General features: G+C 36.2%; 2 protein-coding genes across 7 annotated transcripts in view; one reads left to right on the plus strand and one right to left on the minus strand.

Annotated features, from left to right (window-relative positions):
- Nucleotides 1-4980, plus strand: part of LOC142334645 (uncharacterized) — a 98715-nt gene extending 93735 nt beyond the window's left edge. For all 6 annotated transcript variants that reach the window (XM_075382846.1, XM_075382848.1, XM_075382847.1 and 3 more), the window contains one exon: nucleotides 3974-4980. In XM_075382846.1, the coding sequence (XP_075238961.1) occupies nucleotides 3974-4686 (713 nt within the window). In that variant the 3' untranslated portion in view covers nucleotides 4687-4980. The remainder of the gene's footprint in view (nucleotides 1-3973) is intronic.
- Nucleotides 1-27681, minus strand: part of LOC142334647 (small ubiquitin-related modifier 2-like) — a 442392-nt gene that overhangs the window by 296653 nt on the left and 118058 nt on the right. The window lies entirely within an intron of this gene.

Raw genomic sequence — 27681 nt, forward strand, 5'->3', positions numbered from 1 at the left:
CGAGACTGAGCATAGTTACTGGTCCCCTATCTCTCAAAAATGCGTTCACTAAAAACTAGTCTTGAGGGTTTAGTGGTTCCTGATTCAAAAATTACAAATTTTTATGGTGTTCGATTTCAATGACTCATCAACAAATCAAAAGAAGATATTGTTCTTGTGATCTGGAACGTTTTTCGGGTAACTAATCTCTGTTTACAGTAGTTTAATATGCTTTAATAAAGTCATAAAATCTAGAATACGAGAAGCTATTCAAGGTTAATTGTTTTGATTTAATTAAAAGTTCCTCGGATTAAACAGGTTGTGTTTGGTGCTTCGTTCGTTTTGTAACCAGCAAAACAAATCGATCGTCTAAGATACCAGATTGAAAAGAGTAGAGTCACTGTCTAGGAGATATCAATAGCATAAATAATTTTAACTACCATAATTGGCTCAGTAGATGATTTTATAGTAGTTTTTGTATAATAGTTTTTAATAGCCGCTTCAGCTTCTCAGCCGGCTATTATAGCGCTCCCAATTTTTTTTATTCAAAGAATTTGAATTAAATTGGGACGCTGTCTTTTTTAAAGATCTGTGCACACATTTTCACATTTAAGGTCTGTTTACACAATTTCACTTTGAGTTTTACTCTTTTTCAATTTTATGGATCAGAGTTTTTTCTTAATGGTTTTCCAAATCCATTCATAGTTCAGTCTAGGCCTAATTTATTCATAGTTCTAGGCCTAGACCAAATTTCCATTTGTCGCTAGTGGTACAACAAGCCCTAATAATGATACTTTGAAGACCCTTTGCATGGTTTGGAAAACCGCACCACGGTTAGTCAAGCTAAATCGTTTTGCAAACATACTTGCAATCATATGGAATACGAATCACGTTTATAATTCAAGTGAGTGTCTCAGAAAAAAAAGACGGCTCACAGTTTATTCACAAGAATTCAGAAATAAAAGCTATGGAAATGAGCTTTATTCGACTTTCTATTCCTGACAGAAACTTGGTCAGATATCTGGCAGACTTTTTTCAATCGTCTGACGAAATTAAGAAGCCTCAGATGTAGAGAACAGACAAACAAGAATCTCAGTGTGATTGCTGGGCACATAGTTATGCGTAAATTTTGCTGGTGGCAACAGAAATAGATAAACATTTGAAGTCTCAATTTTTCCATATTCCACTTTTGATAGTTAAATTGGATGCATCTTTTCTTGGTGAAAAGTTTCAGCTATAACGCGCTCCTCAGTTTTGATTCAAGAACAATATATCATCAAACATAGGCAATTAAGGTCAGGTTAATTATAAGCTACGGTAAGCGGAAATGCAAAAATGGCTCAAGGTTGTTGCTATTGATACTGCTGCTCCTTGAAAAGTTTCGATTTTGTTCTCAAAGGTGGAAATCGGAAATGTTAATCCCGGTTCTCTGCGATTCAATAGCGAACGCAATTCAATAATTTATTCAAACTAATTAAAAACAGTAGATATCAACTTTAAGTTCCCTCACACTTTCATATGAAGACATCCAGACCTGTTCCTATCCAGATGTCTTACATCTACAGCCACAAACGACATATACAGACAGAAACAAAAATTCAGTTAAATGTTGCGAGAAAATGGTGTCGAACCCCTCAAAACATAATCCATTCCGCTAAGACTGAGATGTGATCAGTTGCATTTTCTTTGAACACCGAAAATGTTAAATGTAACCAAAAATGTTATATACCTGCGTTGGCAAATAGGATTCGTTTCGATTCTACGTGTACTGGCCTGGCTTTAAAGCTCCAGGTAATCGTCGTCTTCTGACGGTTTTCAAACACGCTATCGATTTAACGAGTTATTTAGGTTTCATTATTTGTTTTGCGGTTTGTCTTTGAAAGGTTTTATTGTTTTTTGTGGCATTTTCTAGGTTGTGTTTCTCAGATGTTCATGGCCTGGGAACGTCGGTCGGTCAATTTGTCGAAACTGAGCATAGTTACTGGTCCCCTATCTCTCAAAAATGCGTTCACTAAAAACTAATTTCGAGGATTTAGTGGTTCCTGATTCTAAAAATTACAAATTTTTATGGTATTCGATTTCAATGACTCATCAACAAATCAAAAGAAGATATTGTTCTTGTGATCTGCAACGTTTTTCGGGTAACTAATCTCTGTTTACAGTAGTTTAATATGCTTTAATAAAGTCATAAAATCTAGAATACGAGAAGCTATTCAAGGTTAATTGTTTTGATTTAATTAAAAGTTCCTCGGATCAAACAGGTTGTGTTTGGTGCTTCGTTCGATTTGTAACCAGCAAATCGATCGTCTAAGATACCAGATTGAAAAGAGTAGAGTCACTGTCTAGGAGATATCAATAGCATAAATAATTTTAACTACCATAATTGGCTCAGTAGATGATTTTATAGTAGTTTTTGTATAATAGTTTTTAATAGCCGCTTCAGCTTCTCAGCCGGCTATTATAGCGCTCCCAATTTTTTTTATTCAAAGAATGTGAATTGTATTGGGACGCTGTCTTTTTCTTTTTTTAAGATCTGTTCACACATTTTTATGATTTTTTCAAGTAAAATTGGAGTAGTGATTTTCGTCACGCCGAAACAGGAAGTTGAGCGAAAAAGCGAGTTTTGTGCTGTGAAATTTTTTCACTCTAAAGTAGAGTGAGAAAACGGTGTTTGAACAAAAATTCGCTTTCTCGCTGGTGATTTTTTGCTCACATATGGCAATTTCACTTTGAGTTTTACTCTTTTTCAATTTTTTGGATCAGATTATTTTCTTAATGGTTTTCCAAATCCATTCATAGTTCATTCTAGGCCTAGTTCATTCATAGTTCTAGGCCTAGACCAAATTTCCGTTTATCATTTGTGGTTTTTTGTTCATATGCGGCATTTTGACATTGATTTTCTGTTTTTTATTTAATTTTTGGATCTGATTTTTTTTAGAAATGGTTTTTCCAATTCCGTTTTAGGAATAATAGTCCGTTCTACGTATAGTTCTTTTGTTTAGTCAATGTAAATTCTTTGAACTGTACGTCAGGACTTGTCCTGCTATATTGTTTTACTTCGTCGAATAAAAATTTTTTGCTTTACCTTAGTTCACAGCTTGTTCAACATTTTGCATGAAATCTTTTTGACTTCTCTAGGCTAGTTTCATTCTTCTCGCGTTCTGCTAAAAGTGTTTTTAGACAGCAGTTGCTCAGGAAAGCAATTCAAAATGAACAGACTCAGTATCAAGAAACGAATTCAGAAATAGAAACGGGATAAACTTATAAAGCGCAATTTTAGATGCCCGTTACTCGAACTTTGTTTTTAGTTACCATCTCTAATGCTTTTTGGTTTTGATACTAGCCCCTGTGTGGTCTCACTACGGAACAGGAGTACGTTCAGCTCCAAAATGACGTCAAAATAGTTCGCACTTTAAAATTGTTTGTACAAAAATCATTTTTTTCTCATTTTTTTCTCTTCTTTCAATCCCAATATTGGTTATGGAAATCAACGGCGGCTATTTTCCGGCAATCTGCCGGGTATGTTTAGAAAAAGCAATATCATTTCTTGGATGTACCGTCACCTTTGAATTGACAGATGATTCGATATACTGCTGTCTATTCATGTTTGTATGCAGGTATATAGTTGGGGAAAAGTTGAAATTTCTATCAAAGATATATTTTTTTCTCTAGATAAGCTCGACATTGTTTAAATGGAAGAAATACTTGTTCCATCAAAGCACTACTTTGGCAGAAAAAAGAAGCATTAAAGACCAAATAAGCATCGAGAAAGCCAAGTTTTTTAATAATAACAAATTGAAGAAATGTGTAGCTCATTATATTTGCTAGCTACAAGATACAGGCTTGAATCTTTTGGCTATACTATCAATCCATTTTTACCGCAGTTTCACCCATTTTGACCCCTTACTATAAGCAATGAGCTGTTGATGATCTTTCATGTGCTACCTACTAATGTTATAAATATATATATTTAAAAACATTGAACTCTGTTTAGGTATTTCGGCATCGTGGTGGAAGGACGAGCACATGTACCACCATGCGCTGACTTGCATTGTGGATATTGCCAATAAGTTCTACGACCCTCAGATGAAGGAAGAGCTCTGGGCTCAATGTCCCAAACTGTTCCCCCTCTTCCAAGACAGGCTGAGTTATGTGCTAATCAAGCTGCAACATATCACCTTTGTGCCCGTATGCATGCTGTTCGGTCGCACTGCCATTATTATAGACAGTTTTCATCTGGAGAAACGCTGGTACGAGTGGCTGGGTCTGTTCCTACACGCCTCCTGGCTCTTCTACCTCCTCTCTCTCATTCCCAGTTGGCAACAGCTTATCTACTTTTATGTGCTCGCTCAGACCCTCCAAGGCATCCTACATGTCCAGCTTCTGGCCAACCATTACTCAAAAGAGTTCAACTATCGCGAGGACATCGTTACTGACTGGTACCGCAAGCAGGTATTGACCAACATCAACATTCAAAATCCAGTCTGGCTCGATTTTTTTCACGGGGGTCTCAACTTCCATATTGAACATCACTGCTTCCCTAGAGCCCCTAGGAACAGGTTGCGTGAGATCTCCTTCCGAATCAAGGAGGTGTGTAAGAAGCACGGCGTGCATTATGACGAATGCGGATTCTTCGAGATCCTCAAAAGAACTCTAGTACACTTAAAGCGAACTGGGGATCTTTTTGCCTTGAAAGACCCCAGATAGGACATTAGACTCAGGACTAAACAGCTAGACTGCTGACAATTTTTAATGCAAGCTAATTGAAGAATCACTAATTCAGTACTGAATTTGTTTTTAATACTTTGTGTTACCGGACATATGGAAGTTTAAGTGTTAAATGATATCAAAAAGTACGTTGTATTGAATTTGTAAATAAAATACATTAAAATTTAATTTGCTGTGCAAGTTTACTAACCAAACACCTCGCGACTGGAAATTGATACTTGAGTTGATTAAATCAACATTATGAAACATTTAAAATTAAGGATCAATTTCAAATGTTTTATTAGGGGCTTCCAGTAAGAAGAATAGTGGTTTGCATAGATTTGCATAGCACTTGTCTTTCTTCTTTCTTCCTTCAAAAATTTCAAGGCGTCCAAAAATTACCACGAATGTCGCGTAGTTTCCAGAAGCCACTATTATTGCGCTGACCCCAAAAGCCTTTTGCTACCACAAACGCTGAAATTTTGAAATAGTACTTACTACTGATTCATTTGAAGCACACATTTTAAATTACAGTTGATCTGTTCTCGAGATATCTCAAATTAAATTTTTATTCCAACCCTACCTAAGGGGGGAGGAATATCTGCTCAATTTTGTTTTTAATTGCTCTCTCATTATTGGCCGATCGATGTATTTATCGCAGAAAACTGAATCATTGGAAATCCCATTAAGGGCAGATTATTTTTATAGTCGATTTTTTAAAATTTCTTTTGTTTCCGTTTTTCAAAATTTTTAAGGTTTTGTACGACCTAATTCACATCATTTTGGACTTATTCTTGCTAATTTAGCCAAAAATCTGATCAAAATATGTATTTTTTACGTACAGCCAAATTTGTTTTGAAGAAATACTGGTTTTTCGAAATATTTTTAGGTTAAACACCTGACCATATTAGTGCTCGTCTATTTTATTTTTGTATTTGTTTACATTGGACATTCTATCGTCCATATAATTTTGGCCTGTATCTCAATAAAGAGAACCATTAAATTCCTGAAAAAGTTTAGAGAAACCAGTTAAATTCTTATACAATTTTCTTCAATGTTTACACATTTTTCTCCATAAGATTTTATTTGAAGAACTTAGTCATTCAACAGCAAAAACATTTGGTAAACAAAATGATTTTCTGATTAATTACAGCTAAGACTAAATTTTTAATTTAAGTGGAGTCTTCCTATGGAGAATTAACCTTCTCAACCAATTTTTCAAAAATTTTGTCCCATCATTTCATTTATATTCGAGATTGGGATAGCTGAGCGAAGCTGTTATTCGCCCTTTTCCGTCGTTTATTCTCTTTACACAAATACGCAAGCACCCATACGCACAGAAATAGACACACAAACACAGTACATACAGACACGCACTCATCATCACACATCTATTCAAAGTTAAATTGCTATTTGGTTAATCGCTAAAGATCTTTGATTTACACAAAAAGTATTAGTTATTCAGTTTTTCTTTACGTAAACAGAATGATTTAAGATTTTAGTAGTGCTTAAAAGTTCTATTATAATGAAGCGTCTGAATCACATCCGCGTCAAAAAAAATAAATTTCAAAAAATACTGCCCAAAATTTTTGGGGTGATGTGCGTTGATAAAAACCAGGGGCTAGCTTTCGTAAAAAATATTGATAGCAAGGTTTTCAGATTATTTTTTATTGGATTCCGGTACTTGTTCTGCTATTTTTATTACGACCAGATGATATCACGTTAACTTCAAATCTGTCTTTTGTTCTTTCGTTTATGTTGCTCTGACTAAATGGCGTGGCTGACGTTTTACTGGAGGCAGGTTGTAAAAAAATTATGGCCACAAGACTTATCTGACTCTGAGGACATTTGCTCTCTCTCTCTCTCATTGTTGCCTATTTCAATTGAAAGTGGGATCTTCTGCGTTAGTGCCCCCAGTACGTTATGCGCCCCCAGTTTCAGAGCACATGCCATTACATTGTAAATCATTGTGTTCAAATATGGCAGTGCGTCTGGGGTTGGTGCAATTAATATGCACCCACTGAGCTGGGCGGCAAAAACGGAAAAGATCCCTTTTCCTTTAATGTTGGTTTCCAAACGTACCAGAAAATCTGTCTTAACTTTTCAATTTTTGTATGATTGTATTTATTCAGCTGTTAACGCGTGCTAAGATAAGTTTTTCAAGAAGTAGATCAGGTTATTAAAACGGTTAAGCGACATCACCTTAAAACGACAAGTACGGGTACCATTCAAATATTCACAAAAATTCTGAAAACAAATAGTAACCAGGTTAAAAGTTTTGATCCGTTGAATCTGAACGATGCTTCTTCACCTTGCTCCCGTTTAGTATCCGCTGTTCCATAGACTGTTCCACAAAATTGCAACGCAAGCTAACGTTGGGAATACTCTAGAAAACTTCAACTGAAGGAAGAAAGCATTTACATACACATGACGCGGATGCCCGATAGCGTTGCAATTTTATGAAGCCGTCTACATTATTCAATTTTGACCGCAGAAAACTATATGACCAATTTGAAAAAAATATTCGTTTCATTCTATAGTCTGTCCCATAAAGTTGAAATAAATGAAAGTTCGAAAAACGCCAAAAACGGGCAATTGAGCATCAGTGTGCGCATATGAATGTCAGTTTTTTCCATTAAGCTTCGATTCATAGATTTTTTTTCTGAATGTTTTAAATTGGAACTTTGAACTCTGTCCTGTGGCTTTTGAAACGTTTGCTTTTTTTCAACTTGATGGGACACGCTATAGTAAGCTCCATAACGTTGGAACGTAAGCGAACGTTCGAAAAACTTTCAGCATGCAAAAGAACAACAAAGTACTCAATCTCTGCATGTAATGAATTTGAACTTTAACCTTTGAAACGTTTGATAGTGTTGCAACTTTATGAGACGGACTATAGATAGTCCATAAAGTTGTGGACGTACGGAAAAATCGTGACATACAAATGGACAAGCGAGTGCTGTTCTTTGCATGTTTTGAATTTGAACTTTGACCTTTGAAACGTTGCAATTTTATAGTAAGTCCCATAAAGTTGCAACGTGAGCGAACGTTCGAAAAACTCGACATGCAAATGGACAACGAATAGCTTGATCTCTAAATGTTTTGAGTTTGAACTTTGACCTTTGAAACGTTCGATAGCGTTGCAACTTTATGGGACTGACTATATGGGACTGACTATAGATCAGGTCAACCGCCAACCATATCGAACAGGTACACATTTTCAATCGAGTTGTCTGATTACTTAAATGAGCAACCAAGCATAGAAACATCAATTGGTGATTTTCAGTGGCTTGGCAACGTGTATCCAAACGTATACAATGCTTGAAAATCGTAACCAAGATTCTATTCAGATGACTATCAAGATAGTTGACTATCAAGATAGATGACTATCAAGATCTCTCATTGTTGCCTATTTCAATTGAAAGTGGGATCTTCTGCGTTAGTGCCCCCAGTACGTTATGCGCCCCCAGTTTCAGAGCACATGCCATTACATTGTAAATCATTGTGTTCAAATATGGCAGTGCGTCTGGGGTTGGTGCAATTAATATGCACCCACTGAGCTGGGCGGCAAAAACGGAAAAGATCCCTTTTCCTTTAATGTTGGTTTCCAAACGTACCAGAAAATCTGTCTTAACTTTTCAATTTTTATATGATTGTATTTATTCAGCTGTTAACGCGTGCTAAGATAAGTTTTTCAAGAAGTAGATCAGGTTATTAAAACGGTTAAGCGACATCACCTTAAAACGACAAGTACGGGTACCATTCAAATATTCACAAAAATTCTGAAAACAAATAGTAACCAGGTTAAAAGTTTTGATCCGTTGAATCTGAACGATGCTTCTTCACCTTGCTCCCGTTTAGTATCCGCTGTTCCATAGACTGTTCCACAAAATTGCAACGCAAGCTAACGTTGGGAATACTCTAGAAAACTTCAACTGAAGGAAGAAAGCATTTACATACACATGACGCGGATGCCCGATAGCGTTGCAATTTTATGAAGCCGTCTACATTATTCAATTTTGACCGCAGAAAACTATATGACCAATTTGAAAAAAATATTCGTTTCATTCTATAGTCTGTCCCATAAAGTTGAAATAAATGAAAGTTCGAAAAACGCCAAAAACGGGCAATTGAGCATCAGTGTGCGCATATGAATGTCAGTTTTTTCCATTAAGCTTCGATTCATAGATTTTTTTTCTGAATGTTTTAAATTGGAACTTTGAACTCTGTCCTGTGGCTTTTGAAACGTTTGCTTTTTTTCAACTTGATGGGACACGCTATAGTAAGCTCCATAACGTTGCAACGTAAGCGAACGTTCGAAAAACTTTCAGCATGCAAAAGAACAACAAAGTACTCAATCTCTGCATGTAATGAATTTGAACTTTAACCTTTGAAACGTTTGATAGTGTTGCAACTTTATGAGACGGACTATAGATAGTCCATAAAGTTGTGGACGTACGGAAAAATCGTGACATACAAATGGACAAGCGAGTGCTGTTCTTTGCATGTTTTGAATTTGAACTTTGACCTTTGAAACGTTGCAATTTTATAGTAAGTCCCATAAAGTTGCAACGTGAGCGAACGTTCGAAAAACTCGACATGCAAATGGACAACGAATAGCTTGATCTCTAAATGTTTTGAGTTTGAACTTTGACCTTTGAAACGTTCGATAGCGTTGCAACTTTATGGGACTGACTATATGGGACTGACTATATAGATCAGGTCAACCGCCAACCATATCGAACAGGTACACATTTTCAATCGAGTTGTCTGATTACTTAAATGAGCAACCAAGCATAGAAACATCAATTGGTGATTTTCAGTGGCTTGGCAACGTGTATCCAAACGTATACAATGCTTGAAAATCGTAACCAAGATTCTATTCAGATGACTATCAAGATACCAATTCCTAAACTATTCATTTTAATTGCATTTTTTACAATTTTTGATGAAATTGATGCAAGAAAACTGATTGCTATTAAACATGGGGAAGCGTACGTACCGTATGGAGTATACGTTATTCGCAACAAGTGGGGTTGCAATATGAAAGACCCAAGGTGCAATTCTCACCTGTCGCTGATTGAAAAAGACGAAAATGAGGACCCAACTGCGGATATTCCACATATGCCGGAAGTGACTTTGGGACGCGACCTGCAATCGTCCTGGGAAATTATTCCTTACGATAATGGTTTGTACCAAATTGTATCCAAGCAAGGCTGTGAAACTGACCCTGAAGAGTTCTATTGCAATGTTCCGTTGTCTCACAGAAACGGGTTCGCTGTTTTGGACGAAGATTACCCTGCGCTTTGGAGGATTGTGAAAGATAAGCGAAGCGGGTTCTGGCTTATTTTGGGCGACAGTCAAAGCGGACAAGATCGCACATTAAGCTTCAACTCTGAATTAAACGAGCCAACAATTGAGTTACTTCCGAACGACGATGTAATATGGGAGTTATTAATTGACATAACATACCTTGAGTCTCAAAGCATGGAGAACGTGGAGTTCGACTTGGATGGAAAAGAAGTTTTGGAAACAAAACCAACTGTTGTAGCTTCTGATGAAGTTCACAATTTGGGGGAACAAGAAGTGGTGAATAAATTTGGGATGAAATATCCAGTCAAGGAGAGTTTCCAGTTTACTGATTGGGATGGTTTTGTTCTGCCAATTGACACTTCAATGTTGCTGAGGAAACCAATTTTTGATGGAATTAAACTGCAACTGAGTGAGGAAATATCTTTCATCACCAAATGGAGGAAAACGATGAGCAAGATTTCCGAAGCTATTCTAAATGAACAGGTTTCAGTACCAGCTGCAGCCTATAAAATGGTAGAAGTGTTGGGAACAGAGGCCAATTTTAGCGTGCCTTTTAATGCCATTTTGAAGCAGACATTCAGCACCGGAAAGTTCTCCAGACAACGCGTTCGAGGGATGTACTACGCTACGCAGGTGTACGGAATACAGGTCTCTATAGGGGATGCAAAGCCCTTAAATGGAAACGACACAACTGAAAGTTGGGAACAAACGTGGATAGGTAATTCAACTGAGGACCAGACATTTGAGCACGAACTATCATTTGGGTTTGAGATCAGGCCTGTGATTGAAACTGAGATCGAAACTTATAACAGCTCATTTAATTATAATTATACAAATTTTTAATGAATGAATCTTGTATGAAATTTATGATTAGTGCTTGATTAATCCGGGAATAAATTTTCAGATGAAAACAATAATTGGATTGAACAGCAAGTCACACGATATCACGCACAGTAGACGCAGTTGGGTAATCCTAAAATTGTATTTTTCAATCATATTTGGGTTCCAAGTGTTAATTCAGAAAAGATAGCATAGTTAGCGCCACCCGAAAACTCCGTTATTTTTTCTGAATTGAATTTTTGGGAGGCGCTAACTATTTCGCTATTTTGAAATCCCAGGAAATACATGTCGAGAAATACGTAAGAAAACGTCGCATAACGTATATTTGAACGCGTATAATTGTAGCAGCAAAACTAAACGCCAAGCAGTTACCCTGTCTAAAATCAAGGTGCTGTGATGTAGAGGTTCGGCTGCGCGGGGGCTTCTATGCTGCAAGTCAGTCTGGCACCCCAGTGTGCGACTCCAATCGGTCTGGCATCTCAAGTTGGGCGATTCAAGCCCGACTGATCAGAACCCAATTTTCGCGAGGAAGGTCTTGTCTGATCAGAGCTGTCTTGGGTCGCGCACCTCGTCCAGGGAAATGTATTGGTTCTGTGTCAGACCATTTCCCTGGACGAGGTGCGCGACCCAAGACAGCCCTAAGACAGTCCATTCTTGCCAAAATTGGTTCTGATCAATCGAACTGAGTCGGCTACTGGAGATGCCAGACTGGCTTGAGTCGCACACTGGGGTGCAGACTGACTTGAGTCGCGCGCGTGGGTTGTCTGACCACCCCTTCGGTCGCGCACTCGGGGTACGTTGACTGACACTTAACTGTTGAAGTAACAGAAATCATTGGTATATATCAGAAAAATGAACGTCATTCTAGTTTTCGGTTTTTTAGTAAAAACTTATTCCAAACAAATTTTTTCAGCTTGACAGCAATTACCAAAATTTAGTCTTGCGAGTAGTGCAGTAAATTAAATTGGGAAGTGCTTCTCGAAAAAATAGATTGTGGACTTTTATCGGGGGAGTGGCGGGTTTTTCGATTGGACTATACCACAGAACTAGACCTCGATATGATCAGACTATCCAGACTCTGGACTGGGCGCTGATCAGACTGTCCCAACCTCAAGTAGTGCCACCTAAATATTTGAATCTGGATAAAATATATTAAATTTCTTCTGGAGAGGTCCATTGCAAAGAGCAGTCCAGCTCAACAGGTGCTCACCCTTCAAAAGTAGAAATTTACCAAAACAAATCGTACAGAATCTGCATGGGGCCTTGAGCTCTGTCCGGACCGTAGTGCTGCTCGACGCTGGAGTGTCCCCCCCCCAGCGTGAACCAAGTCTGATCATATGGGTGGGCTTGAATTCCGCACAGCTGGGTTTTCGGAAAACTGATTCCCCCAGAAAGAATACCAAGTATGCGCAAAACGAAAAATTCAGTTTAAATTGGGTCGGATGTTAAACATCCGACCCAATTTAAACTGAATTTTTCGTTTTGCGCATACTTGGTATTCTTTCTGGGGGAATCAGTTTTCCGAAAACCCAGCTGTGCGGAATTCAAGCCCACCCATATGATCAGACTTGGTTCACGCTGGGGGGGGACACTCCAGCGTCGAGCAGCACTACGGTCCGGACAGAGCTCAAGGCCCCATTTTTCAGATGCAGATCGTTCGAAGAGACTACGCAACAAGATATCAAAAAGTTACTGGGAACCAAAATTTAAGTTGCTGAGAAATAATTCAGTTTCCGTCACCCCCTGCATCCCGAGTATGTTTTGCATCCCCCCCGTTACAGAGCAAGTGCCACATAGTAGACTACTATATAGACATCTCGTTCCACTTTAAACAACGCATTTTGAAGATTTCAGATTTCACTGCAGCATGTCCGACAAAAAGTTGAAAAATCAACAACGGATCTTAAAAAAACATTGGATCGAGACGGGGTAAAACAACATTGGAAAAAGACTGGATTGAAATTGGTAAAGCTGCGTTAGTGATTTTTGTCAGACAAGATGCAGCAGTGAAATCTTCAAAGTGCGTTGTTTAAAGTTGAATGAGATCGACTATATAATAATCGACTATGTTGCATGTGGGGGCATAGCTCTAACTGGGGGGTGCATAGCGTACTGGGGATACATGAGGTCACAAAAGGAAACGATCAATTATTTCCCAGCAACTTCATTTCTGTTCCCAGCAACTTTTTGATATCTTGTCGCGTAGTCTCTTAGAATGATCTGCATACCTGAACAATCTGACCCATTTGTTTTAACAGTTGTGCATACTTGGAATTCTTCTGGGGGGGGGGGGGTGGTATTCTTTCTGGGCGGGGGGAATGCCTTGGCTTGACCAGCAGGACAATTGAACAACACGAGATTAAAAATACAACTCAACTAAGAGCGCAACAGTGAGAACAAAAAACGTGAACAACTATTTAAAAATACTAATATGAAATGCATTTAGAAATGTATTGCTTAAAATTACCAAAATCATTAAGGGCAGTTTCATGACTAAAATATGGTTACTTTAAGTTTGCACCAATCTACCTGAATTCTATTGTTCACATGTTGCTCTGCAAATCACTTCTTTTTTGTTGGTTCCCTGGGCGACTGTGAATCGCTTACTTGAAGACTACTGAGCTGAAAGGCTCTACGAGAAATTAATGCCCACTGGGCGCTACCTGTTTATCCCGTTTTTGAGGACAAAAATTTAACTGCGTCAGACCAAAAATCGGTCACGCAAAAAATTGCATTAAAAAAGACCAACCGGACTAAAATAATTGCTACAAATTTCGTTTGAGAGCAATTAAAAAACTTTCTACCGCTTAAAACCAAAATTACAAAAATGCACCGCTAAATTCCCCGCTAATCTTACAAAATTTCACCATTGGATTAGTTGTATTAAAAATGCAAGAATAGCACTGAATAATCAGCAACCTCATCATTTTAAAATAGTTATAGTACTATGTATAACGAACATGCTGTCGATCGAGAAGCACTTTTTAGATAGAAAATCAGCCTATAGATAGAAGATAAGGATATGAAATACTTTCAGTTCACATCACCGTCGTCAAACTAAGTTTCACCATTTGTATTAGCAGCTCGTGATAATACAAAAGGAAAATTATTTTGACGAGGATGCAAACTGGAGGTTTTTCAAATGACAGAAACAACCAACAGAAAAAAAAATGGATTTGCAGAGTCAAAAGTGAACATCATAAAACTCACGTACATTGGTAAATTAGATTGGTAGATTAGTAAATAATCATTAGGTCTGATATATTTCTGCCTTGATATTGCCATTAAAGACTTTTAGCAATAATTAATGAAAGGTTTTGTTTTTGCGTGCCACTGCTAGTATGAACAAATTAATTCTATCTAGCGTTTAAGTTTTTTTGTATTTGCAGTTGCCTTATTAATTGGATGGAATCTGCTATTTCAATTGAGTTATATTTTGGTCAGTTATATTTTGGCCCTGCTGGTCGAGCCAAGGCATTTTAGCAATTTAATTTCAATCCAGCTGTGACATAAGAAATCGATCTCGCAACCAAAGTTTTGGCTCTGGTAAAGGTTCATGTTTAATTGAGCTTTCGCACAGCAGATTTTCGTTGATCAGAAATATAAAGTGCTCCCATTCGTTTTGTGTTTAATAAGCTGGCAGTATAATGATGAAAATGGCCAATTTTCAAAAAAAATAATCAGATTAACAACCATAGTTTTATATCTATGGACTCAAAAATTGATTGAAAATGGTACCAAAATAAATTCTTGTTTATACTTGTCCTAGAGTTCGTATGTTAGAAGACTTTACAAATCACATGAAGACGTGAATAAAAAACGTGAATAAAGGTGAAGTTTTTATTTTCGTGCGATTCCAGTCACAGACAGAGAAATAAGAGTTCTCTAACTCCACATGCGGGTTCTATTGCATTCAACTAATTCGTTGAAATACTTTTTTTGCTCAATGCGTAAACAAAAACCAAGCACTTAGCAAGTGGTCTTCATGTGATTTGTAAAGTGCTTGGTTTTTGTTTACGCATTGAGCAAAAAAGTATTTCAACGATTAGTTGTATGCAATAGAACCCGCATGTGGAGTGAGAGAACTCTTATTTCTCTGTCTGTGATTGGAATCGCACGAAAATCAAAAAACTTTCCTGAGACCATTAAAGAATAAGCGCAAATATTGATGAGTTTGATCCAAGCTCCATGAATGTGTCTAATTGGGTCTACCAAGTTTGTTTACTCTGGGAGATAGCTTGGAGCATTTCAAGTCTTCAGATCTTAATGTCATCATTGAGATTGTATAATGAATTGAACAACACTTTTTTTACTGCATGTGAAATGAGTTATACTTTTTTACTGCCACTAAGCTATCTCCCAGTGGCTACTTTTTAAAATCAGTCTGCAAAGATTGTAGGCAGCTCTAGGCAACGCATCTTAAAAGCTAGGTGATCAGCAAAAGAATGTTTTTCCACTCATTTGTCTAAGTTTCTAGTCATACTTGCTTGCCTAGCTCAGTCTAACAATTCTGCGATCAAACAGCTCTTTATTCACATTTTTTTCATTTTCTTATTACATAAAAACATAAACGATAGACCTCATTGGGCATTGGGAATCTATTGTTTCGGCCCCCAATGTTTTTTATGGCTCCCAATTACAAAATATTTGTTGTTATATAGCAGGTTAGTATAAAAGAAAATAGTACGAGCGCCTGGGGGTCGTGAAAGATCTTTGCTCACAAAGCTGGGGGCCGAAACAGAAAAGATCCGGGCATTGTACCCATCACTCACACTCAAAGCTAGCACTGTCGTTGGGTGCACTTAACCGTTTTTATGGGTGACCCAAGAATTCAGGGCTAAAATAAACATGCAATAAAAGCTGAAGACAGACACAACTCAGCAAATGAATTTTAAGCTAATTGGCAAAAACGCACGTGACAAGGACCGTGCTAAATAAAATCCTGCGTCAATTGAAAGTTGTGCTAATTTTTTGGCCCTGACTTAGAAAAAACTGGTTTTTCTCATTGTAGACCCCTGTTAGTTTCGTAAAAGACGTTTACCCAGCCAATAAACCAATTGTGCTGCAATCTAAAACTCCCTAGGTTACAAAAAAGCTGTCTAAATATCCTCTAATTTTCGAATGTTTGTTGGTTATTTCATATTCTTACCGTTTGGTCCTCTAATAAGGGAATAACATAAATTTTAGCCCCTCTCGAGACTCGTCCAAATTCCCGGCATAAGCGCCCTGGTGTCAAGGCTCTAAGTCTCTCAATCTGCAAATATTTATATTTTAACATAAAATTGGAGCCCGATTTTTTATTCAGTAAATTTTCTAACCAACTAGAGCATCCAATGAAAATCTAGATAAAGATATGAACAAAGAGTAAGAAACTAAAAGTGGGTCTGCCCTAAACTGAAAGCTTTTTAAATTTAAATTTACCTTGTGGGGCCTGAAAACAATTTGAGATATTGTCACTACTTACAAAAACGATGAAAACTCAATTTTTTCAATCATAAAAGCAATTTTGTAAGAATTCTGAAAAAGTTCTCGATTGGGATATATGTATGTATATATATATATATATATATATATATATATATATATATATATATATATATATATATTATATATATATATATATATATATATATATATATCCTGCAGTTTATCATCATTATTAACTTATAACCAGCCAGCAAAAAATTGAAACCAAAGTTCCTTTAAATATTTATGAATTCAAAATGCAGCTGCGCTGCCTGCAATGTAAGGAAGATTGTGCTGTTAAAATTATTTCTGATTTAAAGAATTGATGCAACTTCTTATAGACATGGTTTACCGTCAAACAAATCATTTTGTAAAATAAAAATATCAGTATATTTATTAATGTCTTACTAAAGTAAATTCAGTGTAAATTGTTCTTATTTTTATAGCACTTTGAAAGTTATTGAAAAAAAGCAGCAAGGCAAAAATTTGATATAATACCGGTTACAAATAATACTTATCCAGTAAAATTTTAGATGATAAGACACAATATAACTAGGATCTATTCTGTTCAAACTCTCATCTTTTTAATGACCTCAATTACAAGTTGTGTGTTCTTATAAAAAGGGTTAACACGTAGCAAATAGTGCGTGCGCCAATAGGCGTAAAATTTATGTAACCACTTAGCTGGTAGAGTACAGAATAGATGGTTGTTAACCATTAGATAATATTTGTTATCAAATTGTTCGAAAAACTTTCAAATATTATTTACTTTTATTAAAAATACCAAAAATTTCTTTTCTTACAATTGATGACAACTAAAGAATTAGAACGCATAATGAATTTAAATGAAAAAAAAGTAACATAGCAAGGAACAAAAGCTGATCTCTAATTGCTTAGTAGATCTGGCATACGATTTCATAAGAATGAAATCGATTAAAGCAATCTTTCTGATGCAGAAAAACAGACAACAAAAGTTTTAAAAAACTTTTGTTGTCTGTATTTAACACAAAATTACGCGATAGAAATGAGGGCAGATCAACTACCTGTATTTTATTTCTTGTGCTAATGATATAGAACTGAAAAACATCTGGATAAACACTCAACGGGCGAAACCGCGCGGTGAAGAAATGTTGTATGTATTTTGTGACGTTTTGGTCCTGAAAAGGCACTGGTGACCGGTCAAAAAATTTTCACAAGAAGCTTTTCTGCAAAGAGTCATTTCTTGCAATTTTATTTTTAGCAACGTAACAATCAATTCTCGAAGAAAGCGCAATTATGATTGTGAAAACAATAGTTTCTGCTTTTCTTTAATGGAGTGTTATAAAAAAAATGAATTGATTATTACGTTTTTTCAGCCATAAAATGACTTCAAAATCAAAAATCTCAAGTTATTTTTAGTACAAACAAAAAGAAACTGTTGATATTTCTCAAAAATTAAAAAAATATATAAATTAAAATCTTTTTCAATTTCTGATCCTAAAATGATCTAGCTCGGAAACGGCGGTAAAAAATCTTGTGAAGTGTGCATTAGAATTTCTGTTGCCATAAAAAATAATAAAAAATGACCGAATAAGTTGATACAATTTTCAACCATTTTTTGAAAAGTTAGCCATCAGATTTGTGTATTAACCCAGACGCAATAGAAAAATTGTTTCGGTTCTCATTGAAAACAAACAATCTACCAAATATTGCTTTTTTTCTAATTTGGACCGAGAAATATTTCATGCCAATACAATGACCTCATTTCTGCTCTTAGAGGCCATTTTTGAAACACAGCAGTAAAGAAACGAACTATTCATCCAACCAAACCATTGTGTTCTTAGATATCTGTTCAAAAAATCGGTCCGCATTCGGCGTCAAGGCAAATTGGTAAATTGCGGGATAAATTGGTAGACTTTTAATATAGTTGTTTTGCATCTGTTGTATTAGTCTATGGTTCAGAGGAAAAATGAAATCCTTGCTTTCAACTTTGTAAACGGATGTGTTTCTTAAAATTTTATAAAACAACGAACAAACTCGATCACGCGATTCCGCGAGAAGTTCTAGAAAGGCCGGATAAGCGCATCCTATTTGGTTTCCTATCCACTAGCCTGTGACTACAAAACATTTGGTCTTCTCTCTCTGATAATAAGCAAAATTGGCGAGAATTTCAATGACGAAAAATAATCGGAAGGGCATCTGAAACAATTCGAAGGCTCCTGCAACTTAAAGGCTGATCCTATTACTGCCCAAAACATTTATCATAAAAAAAGTTTGGTGGACGAGAAATTAAAAAGTCAAAATAGCGTCAAACAAAACAAAAACTAAACAATTTTATTTGTACTTCACTAAAGAAAAACATGGGATCAGTACCTAATGAGAACCTGTAGCAAGTAGACAAAAAAGAACAGAACGGTAAAATTAAAAGTACGTTTATATTTTGTGAAAACTAATAATTTCAAATATTGAAAACCTTTAGATATCAAGCAAAATCTTTAATTAGGGTTATATATATATATATATATATATATATATATATATATATATATATATATATTAATTCCTCCATATGAAGAAATTGAGACATGTCAGTATCCAGAATTTATTATTCTACAGAAGCAAATATTAAATACAGACAAAAAACAAAAACTCAATTAAATTTTTCAAGATATAATCAGTTTCTTTCTCTATGGGCACCCATAATGTGATTTGTGACTTGTGAATATTGAGAACAGGCAACAAGTATAAGAATTTTGTGTTTTTTGAAAACATTTATATAACACTTACAATCATAAAACATTAGATATCAACTGAAAGCATCAAACCTGTTCATTTTTTTTCCAAAGAAAAAGTTGCGATCTATCATTAATCATAATATACCAAACGTCTACGAAACGAACGACTGTTTGAGAACAAAATCAGAAATTAGGTTATAAAATTGCAAAAAAACCGGTGTCGAAGCGGTTAAAATAATATAAAATGCACCCAAAACATTAGTTATGTTTGACCCTCCTCAATACAAATTTGACCCTTCTCAATACCAATAATGTTATATGAGATTTGTAAATAGTGAGACTATGTAAAATGTAGAGGGGAGGCAGAAATATGTTGCGTGGTCTCTCTTTCAGAGTATGAACCAACCGACTTCCTTGCAGGCTACAGTCCACAATGTTAGATAATGTAAATAATAGGCAGAATGTTAGGTTTCCCCAAAATGTTAGGTAATTTTGCAGCTTTTTGAGCACTAGGCATACAGGAGGCCGATAATTGACAAGTTTATCGGCCTCCTCGAAAAAATTATTCTGCTTTTCAAATTACATCTAACTATAGTTTATTGCTGCGCATTTCCTGTTGCCTTGGAAATTTCACTATTTTTTGCTGTGTTTATTTTCGCTAAAGGTCATTTTTTTTAACATTCGGTTAGATTTTGCAATTAAAAGACCGCATTACAACCATTTTTTTGGATTACTTTAGTGGGTTTTGATACGGTCATATCATAAAATCTGAAAATGCGCTAATTTGACAGTTGTTATCATATCATTCAAGTTTGATTATAACTATAAGTCATTCACTTAGGTAAGTTTTGCCTCCGACTAAAAAGTCAAGTATTCAGATAAGTTCACACTCCCCACTTCTGTTGCTAATATCAATTTCGTTCATTTATCAGTTAATCTTATTTTCAGTTGCTTGTCAATCTCTCCTGTTTTGGAATGAGAAAAGTTTGTGGTGGAATCGAGTCGGTATTCTACATCGATAGTATAGAGATACTTTTGTAACGCTCTTGATTTGTAAGAGTAGAGGACGTAAACGCAAGCTGTGCAAATTACAGTGGCTTCGATAGTAAAAGTTATCACCTGGCGAAGTCAGCACCAAACGAACGAGCCCCTCTGGGAATATAATTATTTTGTGAACGACCAACACTAGAACCCTCCTTGCGATGTGAACGCTGCAGAATATTTCTGAAGTTGGCCAAACTCGCAAAAGAGGGCATTTTGATTAATATACTAAGGGAGACACCACCGGACAAAGTCACATCTCCCCCGAACCATTTTATGAAGAAGATGTGGACAACAGCACGGCCCAAAGTGAGACAGATCACAGAATTTGCAAAAAACAACCTAAAAATGCATGGCATAACAAATGCAAGAAAATTGAAGCGGCAGGAATGTTGTGTGGCGATAGACCGTGGAAATGTTGTGATACCAAAGCTTCCTCACTTACATAACTCAGTCTTGGCAAGGAAGAATGACGAATTTTTGGTTCTCAAGAACAAACAGTACAGATTGACCAAATTTTGACGAAGAACCTTTGGGATAGCTTGGACAATGTCATTAAACAAAGAAACAAAATATTCGATCGTTTTAAAATTCTAACATGAAAACAACTCAAAAGGGAACCAGTAGAAATTTTTACGGATGCCCTCGAAAACTCTCTTAGAATTGTCACCTTGGCAGCCATGAGGAATCCATAATTCGAGAAATATTTCTTTCCGACATGCAAGACTGAGAAATCCAAAGAGAACTACTTACAGAAACAAGGGCAACCAAGAAAGCGTTGGAATCGGCAAGAAATATTGAGATGGGCATTCAAAACCAGTTGAAAATATTGGAAAGAGCTGCAATTACTGTTTCGAATCAAACCCCAAACACCTCAACTAACAGTATTCAAAACTCCTGGAATATACCCAAATCAACAACGACTGAATTCACCAAAACTACAATTTGCCCTAATTGTATTTACACTTGGTCGGCCAGTCATCGTCTTAACTGCCCAGCGCGTAGAAAGAAATGCAAAAACTGTGCAACTTCAAACCGCTTTACAAAAGTCGAAAGTGGAAGTCGAAAGTCGAAGATCCAAATCAAGCCAAAACCAGGTGTTAGCAATGTCGGTGATACCTCCTCTGAAACTGGTACTATTGGTAAGTCTGCAACGGTAGGAGAACAAGTGAATCAAATTGATGCTATAATGCAGGAAAATAGTATATATGATGCTAACTATGACTCTGTCCACGATGGCTTCGACGACAACTGTGTAGCGGTAATCTCTGATAGTGACAACATCAGGGGGATGTAGCCGGTAAACATGCATATTCAATTCGGAAACACGGAGACAAAAGCTTTAGTGGATTCGGGGAGCAATTGCACTATTGTAAATAAAAGCTCAGCAAGCGCGGTAGTAATGAATAGTAAAGAATGCTATTGGGTACAGTCACCGGTATTTCATGATCTCAAAACATTCTCCAATGAATTAATCAAGACTATTGAAGTAATCAACACCTCGGTGAAAGGCAATGATTGGGCAGCTATAAATGTCAACGTCACGGTTGTTGAAGATGACCACAGACCAATAATTGGCTAAGATCTGTTCCCACAACTTGGACTTTCACTAGCGCAAACTAATCAAGAACTAAACATTAATCAAAATCAATGTCTAGTCAAGAAACGGTTAGCTCTTTACTTTCCAGGCCTCATCTCTAGAACGGGTAAATCATTAAAACACACGGTTAAAGCTACATTTCACATACAATTTACACCAACCCATCAAAAAGGACGACGAGTCACTATAAACCTACAACCTTTAGTGAATGCGGAACTTAAAAAAAGTGTTAGATGAAAAACAAATATTAAAATTAAAAAATTGTTGAGATAAAAATTTCATATCTCCCATTGTTATAACTGTTAAGAGCGATAAAACTGTTGAATTAGCACTAGATTCCAAAATACTGAATAAATCAATTCATAAAAATAAATAACAAATATCGAATATTGACGACTTATTAGACACGATACAACAAAATTTAAACACAAATGCATCACATGACACAGCATTCTGTTCAACACTGGATTTGAGATACGCAAACAGTCAATTAAAATTAGACCCGGAAACCTCCCGCCATTAAAACTTCAATAAAGCTAGTGGTGAGGGTACAAGCACATATCGTTTCTTTACTGTATTTTACGGGCTAACGGACATGCCGGCAGCATTCCAAAAACTAATTGATTAGACTCCAGTTGGACTGGATAACACTCATCGTTTTTTAGACAATATCATTGTTGTTAGAGCTGAACCAAAACAAGACCATTTAAAGTTAGTCTACAATTGTCTTAAAAAACTAGACGAAGATAACTTGAGAATAAACCTATCCAATTGTCACTTCGCTAAAACAGAAATAGAATGGTCGGGTTAAGAATTTTCTCAGTCCGGAATCGCACCACTTGAAACTAAAACATCGCTAATATTAAACTTAACAGCACCTAAAAATTTCTAGCAGTTGCAATCATTTTTAGGATCTTTGCATTATTTAGGTAAGTTCCTACCTCATATATCACAACTTTGTCACCCACTTTGTCCACTTCATAAGGTGAATACTCAATTTATTTGGACAAATGCACTTGAATGTCATTTTCAACACATAAAAGAAAAAGTAGCAATCGCTACGGAAAACACACATTTTAATTACCACTTGGAAACCAGAATCATATGCGATGCTTCTAGAGCCAGATTAGGGGCTGCATTAGAACAACTTTCACCAACCGGCTGGCATACAGTTGCATTCTCATCTCAATTTCTTAATTCAAATGAAAAACGCTATAGTGTCAACAAACTAGAATTAGTAGGAATGGTGTGGTCTGTTGAATATTTTAAAGACTATCTATTTGGGAAATTATTCACTATCATTACTGATCATCGAGCATTACTATCGATCATGAAGGAACATAGATCTAATCAATCTTAGAATAGTCTTTTAACCCGTTGAGTAGATGGCTTATTACCCTTTGGTTTTAATATTGAACACATACCAGGCGCAAAAATGGGACTGGTAGATTACATTTCTCGCCCACAACATCAAAAGCCAAAAATTACAAACAAGTATGATGAAGAACTTACGGTTGCAACAATTACCCCCGATTGACGTGATTGACCAACAGTTAAAATAAACTCCACACCACAAAACGGTCAAGCACAGCACTTTAACAGCGTAAATCACACATATTCCACACGATTAGCCATTCCGAATTCAATTCAAGACGCGGTACTCGGGTCCCTGCATCTCACCCGTCCAGGAAGTTGGGGCATGATCACACTTGGACAATATGCATTTTGGTCTTATATGCATCGGGAGATTCTGAATAAGGCACCATAGTGCAAACCGTGTACTGAGAACCTGTAACCAATAATATCGGCGTCGAAAGGGCAGCCTCTAGTAGAGTGCTCCTGACCTAATGAAGAAATTCAAATAGACTTTGGTCGGCCAGTCACGAGTGAAAAAGACAAAAATATACAGTTTTTGGCATGTATTGATCGTTTTTCTAAGTACCCAACCGTAAAAGTAAAAGCAAACAAACCAATTGTAGTTAATTTTTTAGATGATTATATTCAAACACAAGGAATTCTTAGAACTAATAGATTAGATCAAGCACACTGTCTTATAGGTGATAAAGTTAAAAATTTCTGCAAACAAAATAATATTATCATTGTTACAGCCCCTGCAAACGATCATAGAGCGATTGGATTAGTAGAGCGTTTGATACAAACAATTAAAAGACGCCTAAGCTGCATAAAATTAGCTATTAGAAATAATAATTTCACAATTAAAGATGCAATAAAGTCAATAGTGTATCAATTACCTATATGCAAACAAAAGACAACAAATGTAACTCCTTTCCAAGCACACTTTCGAAGAAAACCAAATACACCACTCAGTAAAATAAGTACAATCCCAAAATCATCAAATCTTTCTTATGAAAATATTCTAAATCATTGTTTAGACGCAGACACAGTTCCAGTAGAAGATTATCTTGACAATAACGGGTGGGTGACGAGGGAACGCAGTGACATCTTAATTGAGGAGGTCATGTGGAGGCCCAAGTGGATGCGGTCTCGCCATACAAGGGCAACAAGAACAAAGCGGTGTCACGTTTCAATCTTCACCTTAAGTTCTCTAACCCAATACCCAGAAGTGAAACCTCTTTAGAATTGAAGCTTAATCGAAAAGTGTCCAAAAGATCGAGACAAGGTCTGCGAGGCATTTGGGACACTTTGGCCCCTGAGAATACGGTTGTAAGCAATTCACCCCTGACTACGGTCATAAAAGAACCCGGTGTTCCTGAGGTGAAAGTTCGCAACAGCGATATAGCCAAATTCGGCACGAAGGCTGAACAAAACACAGAATTTGGCTATTTGCAAAAAAATGTCACCTCCCTTACGACAAAACCACAGAAGAAAAGATCGCATAACACACGAAAGAGTTGAAAAAGAAATATAGAGGCGAGATCAAGATCCGGCATCGACAGGCGGACAATACCTTGGGGGTTTCATCTGCAAATACCAACATATCCAAAGCGATTTTAGCGAGGAAACCGTCCAAACTTCAACTTTCAACAAGCCGCTGCCGAAAGTCGTCTGCAACTCCAATAAGGTCCGGCGCACCGTCTACTTTCAGCCCATTGACTTCGAAAGGAATTCTCCTGATTATTATAGATTCGAGAGCTCAGGCTGCTCTGTAAATAGTCAAGAGTCAATCCCGGTGCCCAAATGACCGCGAATTACTAACCCTGTCATCGAGACAGTAATTCTGGAGAAAGCGTCACAACCACCATTGGTGGAAACTTCGTTTGAGCTCGCAGTAGTTGGTCCACCGGATCCACGAATCCGACCACTAACAAATACGCGATCTGATGAAGAATATGACTATGCAGATTACGACCGAGAGGTCAGCATGAGCGTATTTGACGCTGAAGTTCAAATCTAAAACTTTTTCAAGCTTTTCACTTGATTTGTGCAATCACTTAATCTCTCCTGTCTTGGAATGAGAAAAGTTCGTGGTGGAGTCGAGTCGGTATTCCACATCGATAGAATAGAGCTATATTTGTAACGCTCATGCTTTGTAAGAGTAGAGGCTGTAAACGCAAGCTACGCAAATTACAGTGGATTCTCACCTCAAATTCAACGCTACTAAAGTAGACAAGCATTCGACACTCAATTGCATACATTCATATTAATAGTCATCACATGGGTAAAGCATTCAGAGCACATGCTGAGACAAATGAACTCTCTTATTTTTTTCTGAAATCTCCGAAATTTTGATCACTGGGAACAGTCGTGGAGACCATTAAAGTCGTTAAATCAAAAAACGGCTGACGGCACAAACGTCTGCCTCTTTTCTGGTCTTGCACTCGTTTCTTTACCTCAGATTTTGATTTTTTTGCTCCAATTTTGGGCAACGTGAGGTACCTTTTTTCTCAGATTTTGATTAACTGATGATATTTATCAAGTTTAAGCCTAAAATTTTAAAGCCGTTTTCAATAAAGATGACAAAAGACTTCAATCTACTGTTGCCTCAGAAGGCACATGATGCCCCCTTTGTGCCATTCCATCACGTTGCTAATGTTATTGCAACCTTCAAGAATATGATTAATCAAAAAACCGCCACATTTTCAACAATAACTCTGACTCTTGTGTCCGGTAACTTGAGATTTAGACGTGCTCATTGAACTCATTCAACAAATGATTAGACTGAAGACACGTTTTCAAAAATCTGGCAATAGAAATTTGAAAACTTGTAAGTGGCTGTTACTGCAATGTCATTTAAAATTTCATAAAGTTGACAAGGTTTTGCTCAAACCAATGTTGTTTGATTTTTCCACGAATCAAAATCGCAAAAAAAAATTCAGGCAAAATTTTTCTGCAGATTAAATTTTACTTCAATCCGATTTCTTTCAGTTTCAGCTCAAGTAATTTTAAGCCTTCATCAAAAGGAACAAACTTTGCTTTCTTCGAAACAACAAAACAGCCAGCAGTTAGAAACTAACACATTTTTTGAACATCATTACTACTCAAAATTTAAAAATGTGTTCTTTCTCTCAGCCTGGGCGAACAAGGCAATGCTCTGCTTTACAAAATCTGAAACAGTTGCATAGTCTGGCTCTATGGCTAACGGGCTATTCATGATTCTAAATGCCGTAATCTCAATTAAAAATTTTTATATTTTAAACACCTTTAAACAATCTTCCCCAAAACAGCATATCTGTTGATTTTGGGTGGTCTGAGCCCTTTAATATTTAGTAAGAAAGTTTTGTATTTAAATTTAAATTTAGGAATTTAAATTTAAATCCAGAAATTTAAATTTAGGGAACGTTTTTAGGTTAATTTTTGCAAGATGTTCAAATGATATAATTGCCGAAAGTGCTTCCAAATGAATAAAAAGACCCAAAAAAAAGACAAAAATGGACTTTGGCCCAATGCTCATTTTTATAATGAGGATCAATCGATTTGAATCGACGGCAAGTTTTCGTTTAACTTTGTTATATTCTAATTTAGTTTTTAACAAGATAATTTTCCTGTCAGTAAATCAACTATTGTAATCAATTTTTAATGGAAACGACAAGTGGCTTCTGGGATGGTTAGTTTACAGTTAAGATCAAAATTTACAAACAATTTATAAACACAGATGGTTTGCAGATTTCTGGGTTTTTGAAATGAGATTGAATCAGACGTTTTTAGAAGCTTTTAAAAAATCAACAAACACCAAAATTTGCATTATTAGATAACACATTTGAACTTACATAGTTTTTGGCTGATGTAACAACAACTGAGAACTAGATATAATCTGAACTGAAAAAAGATTTTTTGTAAATTGTTGGCAACCAACAAAATACAAAACAGGAAGGTATTTTTTGTAAATTAAATTGCTCATTTTCTTCAACTCTCGGTAAATAGCTAACTTATTTTATCTTTAACAATTTTTTATTTGTTTTCGAGATTTAAACAATGATTTTAGATTCGGTATATAGGAACTAACTTTTGCTTTTTAATAGTGTTAACAACTTTGAGTCCGATTTTTAAAAGTCTACGAATCTACAATGAACAAAAAGATTTCATTCGAAATGTCCGACAAGTCTGGAAAAGTTTTGGAAATCAAATGGGAGGAAGTTAAATTGCCAAAAAAACTGAGGAGAGAAATGTTTTTAGTATAAATCATTTGGCCAATTTAAGCTATTCAAGGGCTCCGATTTGGCCTGCGTGAGCAATTATTATTTATCCACAACTATATTTTTTTAAAAAAAAAACAGATTAAACCAGAACTTTGTATCTGAATTACTTGATTACAACAAGTTTCATGGTCGTGGAGAAGTAAGTATAAGACGGGGTGATATAATGGTGCAAGCAAAGTATTTAAACATTGCAACAGTATTGTGAGCCTTTTTTTAGGGTTTTTGCATTTAGGAGAGGTCAACTTTTTAAAGTTGTGTCGCATTTATAATTATTAATTACACCCAATGAAAAAATAAATCTTCTTTCCAAAAACATTTTGTAAGCAATTGACCAATCGAAATTGCAAATTGCAAGGAAATTTTCCAAAAAGTATTAGACATTGTCTTTGAATTTCTTAAAAAT

This window comes from Convolutriloba macropyga, chromosome 2 (assembly GCF_964194025.1).
Source record: "Convolutriloba macropyga chromosome 2, txConMacr16.3, whole genome shotgun sequence".
Classification (NCBI taxonomy): domain Eukaryota; kingdom Metazoa; phylum Xenacoelomorpha; order Acoela; family Convolutidae; genus Convolutriloba; species Convolutriloba macropyga.